General features: G+C 40.6%; 1 protein-coding gene across 2 annotated transcripts in view; it reads left to right on the top strand.

The window, feature by feature from the left end:
- The window catches only part of ilf3a (interleukin enhancer binding factor 3a), an 81,154-nt gene that overhangs the window by 61,069 nt on the left and 6,322 nt on the right, over positions 1 to 13,763 (top strand). For both annotated transcript variants that reach the window (XM_084318119.1, XM_084318120.1), the window contains exons 15-19: positions 5,194 to 5,325; positions 5,480 to 5,659; positions 7,717 to 7,843; positions 8,125 to 8,163; positions 11,002 to 11,355. In XM_084318119.1, the coding sequence (XP_084174245.1) occupies positions 5,194 to 5,325; positions 5,480 to 5,659; positions 7,717 to 7,843; positions 8,125 to 8,163; positions 11,002 to 11,355 (832 nt within the window). The remainder of the gene's footprint in view (positions 1 to 5,193; positions 5,326 to 5,479; positions 5,660 to 7,716; positions 7,844 to 8,124; positions 8,164 to 11,001; positions 11,356 to 13,763) is intronic.

Below are 13,763 nucleotides of genomic sequence, written 5' to 3'. Positions count from 1 at the left end.
TGTAATGGACATGAGAATAACATAACACTGTGTACACATTAAAATTGCGATAATCGATTCTAACATTTTCAAATCGATGCAGTTGAATTTTCCCCTCAGGATCGATGCATTGCGATGCATTGTTACACCCCTACACCAAAGTCACTGGCCCACTGTGCGTGTGTATGTGTGTGTGCTAACTTGGCTAGCGTTATCAACAGCAGAGGTGGGTGAAAGCGGTGTGACGTAATTGGCAGAATCAACTGTCAATCAATGGTCTACCTGACACGCAAACTCATAAACAATGTTTCTGTACTGGAGGTGTACAGTATTTCAATAGGCAACCCTGAAAGGATTCTTTTTCTAGAAGAGCAACTGTTACTTTTGTAGCAGTAGTTTGATTTGATAGTTTATTTGATAGGGACAGCACATGTTAATGAACATCAAGTACAAAATACAAAATACAAAATGTAAACATGCAGGGTTGTAGCAAGAGCTAATTTACACCCGTAGTCCTTAAACAGGAGACAGCAAAACTCTTTCAATAAATAAATAGCCTGCTTAGGGTAAAAGCATTGTGACAATCAATGATAAAAACAACTATTAAAACAAGAAACAAGTTACATAAACTAAATCAGATTAAAAATGATCACAGTTCTGGTTTGCCTTGAGATGCAGTTTAAGATGGGTCTTGAACATGGAGTATGTGGGGCACTCTCTAATCACAACTGGTAGGTTATTCCAGTAGTTACCACCTTTAACAGAGAACACAGTTTTAGCAAAGGTAGTATACCGAAAAGGCACCTTACAGTCCCCTCTACTGATGGCCCTGGTGGTAATGCCAGTGTCTCCTTTTTGTTCAATGTCACTGCCTTTTTTATTAGGCCTAGTTGTTGGCTACAACTTTGCCACAGTAGGCATTAATCACTTAATAGTTCAAATGTCTGTGTCCCATTCCCGTTTGCACACGCAGATACACACACGCACACAGTGGGCCAGTGACTTTGGTGGTATGTGCTATTGCACAGATGTGTGTCCCGTTTGCACATGCACGCACAGTACAAATATACATTTATTTTAGAAAGAAAAAAAACTGTTACTTGAAATATTTTCACTGTGCTCCTAAATATTTTTGTGTGCTCCTAAATTTCTTTGTGTGCTCCTAAATTTTTTCATTTACCGGTAGGTGCTCCTTGGGAAAAAGGTTAGCGTAGAGCCCTGACATGGAAGCTGTCCTCCTCATTTAAGATCTATAGATCTAGGTTATAAACCATACATTTCATTCATTTCGCTCAGCTTTAAAGGCCCTTTAATATAAAGCCTAAGTGAAGTGGAACCGAGTAGATGTCTGTCTCAGCAAGTTAAAACTAATATCTATATAGGTTATAAACCAAATGCAAAAAATCGATTTCCTTCACCAGGTTAGAGTGTTCCTTGTACAATTTACAGCATTAGTTCTTAGAATCTCTTTTCATATCCAAGCAAAATTGGTATTGTAACTGAAATATCCCTAACCAAATCAATATTGAATCAAATCGAATTGATTCAGGAAATCAGTAGTAATACTCAGCCCTACTATATTGTAGTTCTGTTACCGACCCAAATTAATGAGCACTGGAATGAGAAATCTGTTCTGTTGTTTTTATTAAACGTTTATGAACTAAAGCAGCATTTGTCGTCATTTTACAAGGATATGCAATGTTATTAAACAGGGTATTGGAAGTGGAGGTGAATTAGGGATGGGGCTCCAAAACCTTACCATGGTCAAAGGGGGAAGGGAAAGGTTTGAGAACCACTGCTGAGTAACTTTAGAAATGTTTGAATTTATAACTTTTCATTGTGGAAGCATTTTCCACACCAATATCAGTATCTATAATGTATCATCTCGCAGCATGCTAAAACTGCATTATTTTGCTTTGACTAAGCAGCTAGTAAATCAATTATATATATTGAAATATATATACCGTAAATATGTCAGTCTGTACCAAAAAAGTTTTTGCAATGAGATCTAAATTTGCATTTAGATATTGGTGAGCCAATGCATCACAACAAATATCACCACAATCGGCCTAGTGGCGCTATAATCAAATGTCAAACTTCGAAAAGCCATACTCATCCGACTGACTGAGGTTTTCCAATCCAATCCAACTTTATTTATAAAGCGCTTTAACAGCCACAGGGGCACAAAGTGCTGTACAGAGGGAGCATATTAAAAAAAACTATAAGCAGCACTAAAAAATAGACAAAAGAACAAGAGTGGGGAAAAAAAGAAGAAAATAAATAAAAATGTAAATAGATAAGAGTACTTAAAAGTATTTAAAAGCAAAGGACACAGTAACAAAACGATACAACAATAACACAATAAAACAATAAGATCATAAAATCAACAAGCTACATAGTGTCGAAAGCCAGAGAGAAAAGGTGGGTCTTGAGGAGGCTTTTAAAATGGGACAGTGAGGCCTGCCTAATCTGCAGCGGCAGCTCGTTCCACATTTTAGGGGCGACAACGGAGAAAGCACGGACCCCCCTGAGCTTACGCCTAGTTTTAGGCACTACAAGGAGCAGCTGGTCAGCTGACCTGAGCGAGCGGGAAGGTGCATAGAACTGCAACAGCTCAGAGAGGTAGGGTGGGGCAAGGTAATTTACTCATTCAGGGCCAACGGCGCCCTCTGCTGATGGCCCTTCTGGGCCAACGCTGTATCCAATGGAGAATAGGACTTATTTGCGAGTACTTAAAACTAGGGATGCTCGATATTGGCTTTTTTACCTATACCGATATTGTCCAACTCTTAATTTCCGATACCGATATCAACCGATATATGCAGGGTTTCCCCCCCAAAAAATTGAATAATTTCAGGTAATTAACATTACATATCTCTTGTTGTGGAATTAACCCAACTATGCATACTTTTGACAATAAATAAAATCAGAATTTGTTCTTACTTGCTTGCCTGGGTAAATAAAGGTTATAGAAATCGCATTTTAATGCCGATATCGGCCGATAATATCGGTTGGCCGATAATATCGGACATCCCTACTTAAAACATATCAAATATAATAGCAATAGATCTAAATAACACAGTGGTCGTCAATGAGTTGCTGCCAGTCAACATGCACGAAACAGATCATTTTTTCATACATACATTTCCATTTTATACCGTGATGAATATCAATATATTTCTAGAGTGTTCTGTCTCATCTCAATAAACTTCAGCAAATCGAGCTTAAATGTATTTCCTTAGAAATCGTGCCATTTGTCGCTTGATTTATGAATAGTTTTCAAATAAATGCTAGATTATCGCTATTATATGTGTACTTATGCACGAAGAGAAGTGGGGTATGAAAAATCGGTTCTCCGTACTTTGGTCGGCGCGAACCTCACACACGCACACGCTCCGATGGCGGTGATAGGAACATCTGATTACCCCAAGACTCGTAACATAAAGGCCTTACCTCACATCTGATGTCATGCAAAACGATTAATCCAATTCCTGATCGCCATTCCAAATATTGATCGCATTTATTGATCCAACGTTATATCCAAAAACACATAGATCCACGCTGCTCCCAGTCCCCACAGTCAATGCAATAGTATCCAGCTGCATCCCGAGAAGTAAAACCTGGACCGGACAAATTTTTTTGCTGCACAGTCCCATCCAATCCAATGATGTGCAATACCATCCGGGAGACGATTAGGGCTGTCTTAAATACTTCGAAGCTTCGAAGCTTCGTTCGATGGCACAAGCACAATGGTGGAATGAACTACCCACCCCAGTTAGGACAGCCGAATCCCGTCCAATCTTTCGCCATCGACTAAAGACGCACTTCTTCAACCATTATCTGAAATTAAATTAAATTAAAAAAATCTAACCCTAACTAACCTTACTGTCATGCACTTGTCCTAATAAACTAACCTACACTGTAACACGCAACACTTTGATGAATATTGTTACTCAGCTGATAGAGTTGTATCCTTCCTGATGACCTGTCGTACAGAACTTGTAAGTCGCTTTGGATAAAAGCGTCAGCTAAATGTGAATGTAGATGCCTTGTAGAATTCCACACATAAGAAAGAAAGATACTGGGATGAATAAACAAAATAGGAAATAAAATGTAGAAATGCATGCAATACATAAATAAATATGAATCTCCATATATGAAATAGAACATTTAGATAAGGTGCTACTGAGATGTTTTGGTGAGTTCTTTGTTTTTTTGTGGAAGTAGCCCTTCTTAAAAATGCATGAACATTCACTGATAATTGGTCTGTAGTGGAGTCTACAAGATCTACATTGCCGGACCATGTAGAATTCGGACCTTGTAGACTGACATAATTATGTGCATAGTTTAGTCTACACAGGCCATATTTCAAATAATCAAAATCTTACTTCATTGTTATGAGATGTGCTCATATTTACGAGTGCCAGTTAAAAGACGCACAGCGGCGTTCTACACCATCTGAAGGCGAGCAACCGAGGATCCACTCACCCCTATATAAAGTGCATTGCAGTAATCCAGCCTAGTAGTCACAAATGCGTGGATTACTGCTTCAAAATGCTGCGCCTGTAGCCAGCTTCCTCAACTGGAAGAAGCTTGATTTACCACAGCCTTGATCTGGCTGTCAAATTTAAGGTCCGGGTAAATTTGTACACCTAGGTTCTTCACTATCGGTTTGACATGTTGTGCCAGCGAACCCAGATCTAGTAGTGAGGTCACAGAGGGGCCACCAAATACCATGACCTCACTCCGTCTTATTACCATTCAAATTAAATAAATTCACGTTTTGTACAAACGTACAGCTATTATTTGCCAGTAGGGCCACCTATGTCTACCATCTGTGCTGTTTTGCTTTAACTTTTCCCCTAGGTTGTCCACCCGATTCTCACGAGACCTGTGTGGCATCTTAGGGACAATCTTTCACTATGTAATTCTGAAAGTTTCTAGGCCAACCCAAATAACCACTACATCCAATTGAATCTTGCATAATAATAAATTGCATAAAGATAATTGATACAGTGCTCAGATGAAAGCACATATCCAGGCAGCAAAAAGCAGTAGACATGAGGGAATACTGGTTGCAGTTTATCACGAACTGTTAGACTAACTTATACTATCTGCAGCTAAAACCCTGCTGGGAACTGATGTTAGGCTCTTGGAATTGGGGAGTTAATGCCAAGTGGATTTAACAGCTACCCTTTGTCTTCCTATGAATAGAGTGGCCAGGGCCCCATCTTGACCAAGAATGGGAAGAACCCTGTGATGGAGCTGAACGAGATCCGCCGCAGCCTCAAGTACGAGCTGTCTGATGAGTCCGGCGGTTCTCATGAGAAGTGCTTCATCATGGAGGTGAGTCAACGATCCCACACACGAGTCCTCTCTCCCATTACGCTACACTAATAATGGCTCCCTTGCTTTGACAAAGTGAAATGTCAGACTATTGGTTTCAAAGTACATGGTTAACAGTGATAAGTAGTAATAGTTTCCTGCCCCCATCTTTTAGGTGAAAATTGATGGGCAGAAGTTCAGGGGGAGAGGCTCTAATAAGAAGGAAGCCAAGGCGTTCGCTGCCCTGGCCGCTCTAGAGAAGCTGTTCCCGGAGCCTGATGCTGCGGATGCTGCAGATGCTCGGCCACGCCCCCACAGAGACCCCTTAAAGAAAAAGGTCACTTACACTGACATGGTAAGGCTTCATTCATGCTTGGGCACTCTGCACACTGTTGGGCACTGTTGCTTGATAGAAATGCAACATTGGACTTCCGGTTTGAGATGTTCGGGTAGACGGCCATTGTTAAGAGCTCCCGGTCAAAGAACAACGAAAAAGGAAGTTAAAATATCTAAAACAAAATAAAAAGTGACAATTCAATGATATAAGAGAAAAGGAAGGATGAATGCTAAAGAAAAGCGACCCCAGAAGAGATACAAACACCGGAGGAAAGTTATCGACACGAGGAGGTGACGCAGGAAAATCAGGCTAGCATGGCGCAAGGCGACAGAGCAGAGGTGCCCACTTGGGTAGAGGAGCTACAAGCTAGCATACAGACTAGCATCCAATCTAACACGCACAACATCCAGAACAATATTGACAGACTCAGGGAAGAATTAAAGAAGGGTCAGGACGAGACAATTGATGGAAAACTAGAAATACAGGGCAATTACATGCCAACACAAAAGCCATGTTGGAGAAAATGTGGGCAAGAAGTAGCGAACCACACACACATATTCTGGGAATGTCCGAAAATAAGAAACTACTGGGAGGAGATAGGAGGGATAATAAATGAAATAGGATATGAAATACCCCAGACAGGTCAAGTACTATACCTAGGGAACTTAACACAGAAAGAAATTCAGGGAGAAGACAAGTATCTGATTAAGATACTATTAGTAGCAGCCAAGAAAGCTTTGACTAAACTTGTGGTACAGGGTAGAAGCACCGACGAAGGAACAATGGATAGAGATAATAGAGGGGATACAGGAAATGGAGAGAATAATGCTGAGGTTACAAGAGGAGAAATTTGAGTCAAAATGGGAAAAGTGGGAGGAATATAGGAAGAAACAACATCACAGAATAATGAAAAGGAAACAAGAAAAGAAATTGAAATGTAAATAAACAATGTAAAAATAGAATGGACCGAAGAACCCATGTCACCCTTTTTTCTTTTCACATTTTTGTCAATCTTTTATTTGTTTTAATTTAAAAAAAATTGATATTATGTCTTTATAATTTTGTATGTCGAAATGTACTGTTTCGAAAAACTGCAAATACAAATTTAAGTAAACATTTTTTAATTAAAAATGCAACATTGAACGGTTTGCTCGATACTAAATGTCTCGGCCCTCCAGTATTTTGTCACAGATTGACTTTAGGCAAATTTTACCCTCAATTCAGGGTAGCTAATTCAGTATAATCTTTTATATCACATCTTAGTTAAAACATACTTTCACACTTGTTTTTATTGTAGTGTTTTTGACTTTGCCTACTTTTTAATATTTTGTTTTAAGACTTGTATTTTTATGCATTTTTTATTGTAAGCATTTCTTCAAGTTAAGTGCTGTAGAGTTTATCATTAATACAAATGAATAATGATTAATCAAATTAATTGTTAGCCGCAACATCCTCCCAGTTTGCTTGTGCAGTGCACTAAGCACTCTCCTACCACCGCAGAGACTCTGGGATCGAATCCAGCTGTCAGCGTTACCTCCGGCTTGGTTAGTCATCCCTACTAACACAATTGGCAGTGTTAGCGGTTGGAAAGCTGGTGGGGTATGTGTCCTGGTCGAAACTACGACTCCTAGACTCCTACTGGTCGGTCTGGGCACCTGTTCAGCAGGGAGTGGATCTGGGGGAAATGGCGTGAACCTCTGCACGCGTTATGTTCCCCCAACGAAACTCCTCTCTGTCAGGTGAAAAGAAGCGGCTGGCGACTCCACATGTATCCGAGGAGGCATGTGGTAGTTCTACACCCTCCCCAGGTCGACAGTGGGGCAATACGCGCAGGAAGGGAATTGGCATAATGACTAAATTGGGATGGGTGAAAATACAGAAAAAGTCCAGAAATATATAGAATACAAAAAAAATCTAATATTAAAACAAATCAAATGTGAACAAATTCAATTTAACAAAACTACACAGGGAAATTGTATAACATTATCTATGGCCCAGATATGTGCTACCTGGGATGATGTTGCAGCTAATTAAATGTGTGACTAGACAGTTAATCTGCATACCTTCCCTATTAGCATATACCAGGGTTTGGTACTATCCGTGGCATCCCATCCGACCCTGCATCTCAGCAATGGGGTCGTGGTCGAGGGCGGGGCAGGGGGCAGGGCAAACCCAACACCACAGGAAACACCTATAATAAGGGTAAGGAACTTGACTTTAAATTGCTTTTCTTAATCAAGCAGAACTTGAGCCTACAATTGACTCATCTCAAACCCTGCCCTCTTTTCTTGATCCTCCAATCACAACTGTTGCCTCCCTGTTGCTTCAATATTTCTTGCTAGGAGGGTCAACAATGAGGGCAGTGTTTTAGATGGGTCAATTATTATTTTCATAATTTTGTACCTACCGTAATTCCTATTGAGTGATGACATTTTTAGGGGTCTGCACACTTGATAATTTCTGTTTTCTACTTTTTTTAACAGCAAACTACACCTATGGAAACGGTGCTGGCTCTGGTTATCGTGAGTGTCTGCTTCTTTCCCTTTCTATCAGGCCACTGCTTATAGGCTTAGATAAGATGAGTCTTTATGGGTCCCGGGGGGGGGGGGGGGTGTCTTGGAACAATGCCAGAGTTGCTGCTACACTCGTACATCAACTTCCAACATAACAACATCACATAGAACATGTTCAGTTTGCCTGTCGCCTCACTGCATTTCACAATGTCATACATTTCACAAAGTCCTCTGCCGCCAGCAGGTCAGGATATGAAATTAGTTGTTCCTGTTCAAGTAACCTGATTGACAGTGGAACTAAGCAGAATTTGTCCCTGTTCAACTTGCAGTTCGGTAACCAGTACCATCTGCCAGATGACATAATCGGATCCTTTTTTGTAGAGAGCATGGTTTGGATAAAATGTAATTTTGTGTTTTTTTATTTTTTTAAGAAACAAGCAGCAATTCTGAAGGGACACTGACTCAAATCTGACTGACTTGACTGCATTGCTGTTGCCTCACCTCCATAAATTTACCTTTCTGGGAGCAAACGTTTAATTATATCTCTGAACGACCACTGCAGCAGATCCTATGTGTGATGCTTTCATTCGAATCTTTTCAAATTTTCTGTGCATATTCATGACTCCTAGAGGAAGAACCCTATTGCTTTTGGTGACCCCATGATCTTTTCTCTCGGCCAAACCTTTAACATTTTTTAAATTAGTATCTCCTGATTTGTTTGTCATAAAACTTATACCCAGAAATATGTCTCCTCATGGACAACACATTTGCCATAAGGACCTAATGAAGACCTTAAAAAAAATCCCTACTCCCCCTAGTCTGTTCACCTGATTCTCACCAAACTTGCTGTGTAGAATATGGGGAATATGACATCTATAAATGTGTCATTTAGATACTTGATATCCCAAAGCATAATGACCGCCAGATCCAAAAAGAATTTGGGAAAACACATGGTTAACAGGAAGTGATGCGTTACTTGTGATTGCATGGTCCGATTTGCACCAAACTTGACATAATGTTTTTACAATGGCAAGGAGGCCTGTGATATTTTGAGTCATTTGACCTCATGGTGGCACTATTCTCACAAAACAAATAGTTTTATAAACTATTTGCCCGATCAAGATGATATTGGAAATGTGTAAAAACAGTTGGTAGGCCGAACCGTTTGACCAGATTAGGGGCATGATCAAAACATGTCATTGATGATTTGTGCCGTTTATGGGATATGGCCACTGTATAAATTCTAGTTCGAATTTGCCATCAGCCATGTAATTTGGACTCCTCAGTTGAAAATTATTGCAGAATTGAGTTTGAAAATTCAATGGCAAATTGTTACAACAAGCTGGCGCACATTTCACTGTCTTAATTAGGGCTGCCCCCTCATAGTCGGTTTAGTCTTAGTCTACCAAGATTTTTATATTTTTATGCTTTTAACCATGCTGAATGAGTTATTTAGTCTGAATGGTTTTAGACAGCCATGTCTTAATTTAAACCAGTGGTTTTAGTTGAGGACAGTCCAAGTCTTAATTTAAACCAGTGGTTTTAGTCGAGGACAGGCCAAGTCTTAATTTAAACCAGTGGTTTTAGTCGAGGACAGCCAAGTCTTAATTTAAACCAGTGGTTTTAGTCGAGGACAGCCAAGTCTTAATTTAAACATGTGCTTTTAGTTGAGGACGACTCTAGTCTTAACTTAAACAGGTGGTTTTCACATCAATCTGCCGTATTTATAATCAGTATTTATCGTTTCAGTTTGTCAGCTTGATATAATGTTAGCTAGCTAGTCAAGATGGTATTCACCAGTTAAGTTATCTAGTTAGTTAATATCAGCATCTCTATCAAAGCAGTCAATTTGTGTTTCTAAATACAGTGGAAACTGATTGTACATACGATGACAGATTGACATTACCGTTTGGAAATGCAAATATCAGCTTTATTTAGTGTTCGTTTATCACATTTGTTTCAACCCGGAAGTAGGTTGGAAGGGATTTTGCTACGAGAATAAAGTTGGTACCACACTAAGAATAGGGTTGGGTACCTTTCACATTTGAACCGGTACCTGTGAATCGATACCGGTACCCAACGGTACCTTTTTTCGGTACTTTAGTCTCTAAACAGTACCTCGGTTGTAAAAAAAAAAAAGTAAAATAATTTATTATCATTATTTATTTACAACAATTTGTTAATGTATACTGTATATAATATTGCAGCAAGCGTTGTCTGCATCTAGCTTTGTAAAGTGTAACCATTTTCGGCTTGCCATTGCCCCGACGGCTTTGTTGTTGAATCAAGTCAAATCCTAGGTAAGGGTGTATTGTGCGTGTTGATGTGAACGTGCGGCACACTTCATAGGTTTCGTTTCGCGGTAAAAGAAATGTTGATTTTTTAACAGTACCGAAATGTGGCACCGGCGGATCTCACGTGAATCGGTACTCGGTAGTACCGACGTGATTCGGTCTGTACCCTTAATTTGGTTCGGTTCGGTACCCATCCCTAACTAAGGAGGATGCAGAGTGGGAGCTGTGAGAGCGAAAAGCAAGTGAAGGCAAAGGACACCACACGGCCATGGGAGCGCTGCTCAAACGCTAAATGCAGCACTTTAGTCAGTTTGGCAATCGAAAATTCTTAAACTAAATTATTTGTTTTGGGTGATGCATTTAAACCAATTTCATGTCATCTTAGTTTGTTTCAGACTGTTTCCTTAAATGGTCACAGGATATTGCATGAAACCCTTTTTTGATCATAGCTTCTGAAAGATTTCTCAATTTATTACTCTGGAAAGCTGCTTAAAAGTGAAGACCTATGTCTCCACTTTACGAGTGAGACTCACTGTCTTGTAATCTCTTTCAGATAAGTTCTATGGCAGTAATTCAGCCCCAGCTGCCCCCGTCGCCACGGCATATACAGGAGACCCCTCCGGCGCGGCAGACGGCACCACCGGCTATGGCACCTTCTACCCCGAAGCGTGCACTTACTCCGCCCCGCCCACCTCCGACACGCCAGCGGGAGGAAGCTACCAGGCCATGCCCCCTCCTCCTGACCAACAGAGTCCTTACAGCTATGGCTATGGAGACGAGAAGAAGAAGCTGCTGACCCAAGGGGCTCAGGCCGCTGCTCAGGGCGATGCCCAGGGCCAAGTAGACTACTCCATGTACAGCACGGCCTACCCCAGCTCGGTCACAGGCGGACAGATGTACAATTATGGTGAGTCAAGTCATTTATTTATATATGTAACGGATGGTACCGCGAAGCGCAGTCACGAAGGACTTCAGATGTTGTGAAGTGACTGGGGCGAGCAGCGGTGCTATGGGTTAAACTCACTCTCACCCTTAAAAGACACGTTGCAAAGCAGTGAATTCACCTCTTGGTATAGCGGTCTGTGCTGTTGCCCGTGGCGTGGGAGACCCGGGTTCAAAACTCCCTCTGGGCATCGACGTTTAAGGTGCCGATGTCACAACCGTTACATATAGCCCATGTAAAAGCTCAAAGAGCCGACCAAAGTGCTATGCAGTAACTACAAAATTAAAGACTATAGACATAGTCACACAGAGGACAATACAACATGATAAAAGACAGGATGGTCAGTCAATACAGTAGGACCACAAGACACTAGGGAGTATATAACAGACGATACAGTAAGACATATAGCCTAGTGACAATGCCCCCAAAATGTTGAGATACCCCTACCGGAGGTAGAACAAAACACAACAATGTTTTTCCTCATCTCTAAGGTCTCCCATATGTGAAATGGATTCTTGTATACAAATATTTTACTGCAAAAATGGTTAAATTGATAGATATTGTTATACACCCCCAAAGGAAAAAACAACCCAAATATAGCCTGGCCGTATGGGAGTTGAGACATATAAACTCATGTAGATTAATAATACAAGCTCCAAGAGCTTTCAAACTTGACATGCTAGCAGTCAGACAGTTGCTTAACCTAATAGAAAAACCTGGATGCAGGGCTGTACGCTAAGCTTTTTCACTAGGGGCACACTTGCCCCTAAATGAGAAATTTAGGGGCAAAAAATATTTTTTAGGGGCAAATTTTTAAATAACAATTTTACCATTATTTATATCGATTGTTTTTGATTTAAAAAAAAAAAGAAAAAAATTATTTTATATAATTTCTTTTTAATAAAATATACATATTATATAATCATACTTGTAGTTGTATTATCTGCGAGACATCGCCACCACGCAACAAGTCTAAATGCTCGCTATATGCAACCAGCTCCAGAGAGAGAGAGAGAGAGAGAGAGAGAATCCCCGTCTGAGCTGTCGTCGACAGTTGATGATGTCACACACTAGACTAGGTCACTAGGATGCGTCGTCTATACTTTCCGACCGCTCCATTATGTCAACAACACGGAGGCAGCCAGCCTGGATGGATTGCATGAAGCGATATAATTAAGAAATGAATAAACCAATAAATGTGAAGTTATCTTTGAACCCCTGTTGTTAAGCGTCTTCAATATACCCCCCCCTCCTCACTAATGGTACTGGTGTTGCAGAGTCACTTTAGTTAGACACTAGTTTAGCGTTAGCTGAACGGCTAACTGGCGTTAGCCAGAGGCTACTAGCGTTAGCATGTTGAGCAATTCTATTCATGTCTCCTCGACTTCCACTGTTTGTTGATAACTGTGACGCGGCTCTCGCCTTATATGTAGTAGCGAAGCAATAGTATCTGCTGTGTGTGTGTGCAGTCACAGTGCACTGCTGACAAGTGGATGAGAGGAAATTATATCAATGCATCGGTTTTTGATGATGCAAAGACGCTACAACAAGATGCATCGCGAGTTCAGCCTGACATTTTGCCGACGCGGGGACTTATTCCACCGGTACACTTTGCCCTATCAGAGTGAGTGCTCAGTCGATTGTTCCCGCTGATCATACCTGCTGAGTGCTCACTGCTCAGCTTGCGTGAGTGGCGTCATCACACGCCTTGGATAATTTAGGAGTGAAATGCGAATCCAAGGCTTGAAAGCACTACTCGCAAGCCCGCCCCCAGATAATATTTACCAATCGCAACGGCCAATTAAAGGGGCAATTCGCGATGATATCATCGCAGTGTACAGCCCTGGGATGTGAATATCTTTATGCATGTAGGAAATATATACCTATATGTACACATACTTAAAATAAGCGGAAATGTAAAAAATGAATATCTATGCAGAATGTTCTCATTTACTTTGTAGTAGCTCTGCCATGGATTGTCATAGAAACACAGATGAGGGCTTTTTCGGAAAGGTGTGGTTATGCTGAATCCAGCAATACCACATGTGTAAATATAGCATGGATGGTCCGGGAGTTACATCAGTAAATGTATGAGGTGTCCTAGGGCTGGGCGATATAACGATAACGATAAATATCGCGATATATTTTAATAATCGATATCGAATATCGAAATTAAAAAAAATCAAAAAATCGTGTCTTTCTGCAACTTAAAGTAATGGCTTTGCTTGTCCAAATGACAATACTGACCAAATTGAGATTTATTTTTCTCTTGTCCATTTATTTTGTTTGCTTTCTAATTTAAAATACAGTTTGAAACCGTCTGTACACAGTAGGCTATGTGTGCTAGCAGAACTAGACTCCAGTCACGAGTC

The sequence above is a fragment of the Notolepis coatsorum genome (genome assembly GCF_963971535.1).
Source record: "Notolepis coatsorum genome assembly, chromosome: 7".
NCBI classification, from domain to species: Eukaryota; Metazoa; Chordata; class Actinopteri; order Aulopiformes; family Paralepididae; genus Notolepis; species Notolepis coatsorum.
Note: the sequence above shows the minus strand (reverse complement) of the source record. Positions and strands in the feature narration are given on the sequence as shown.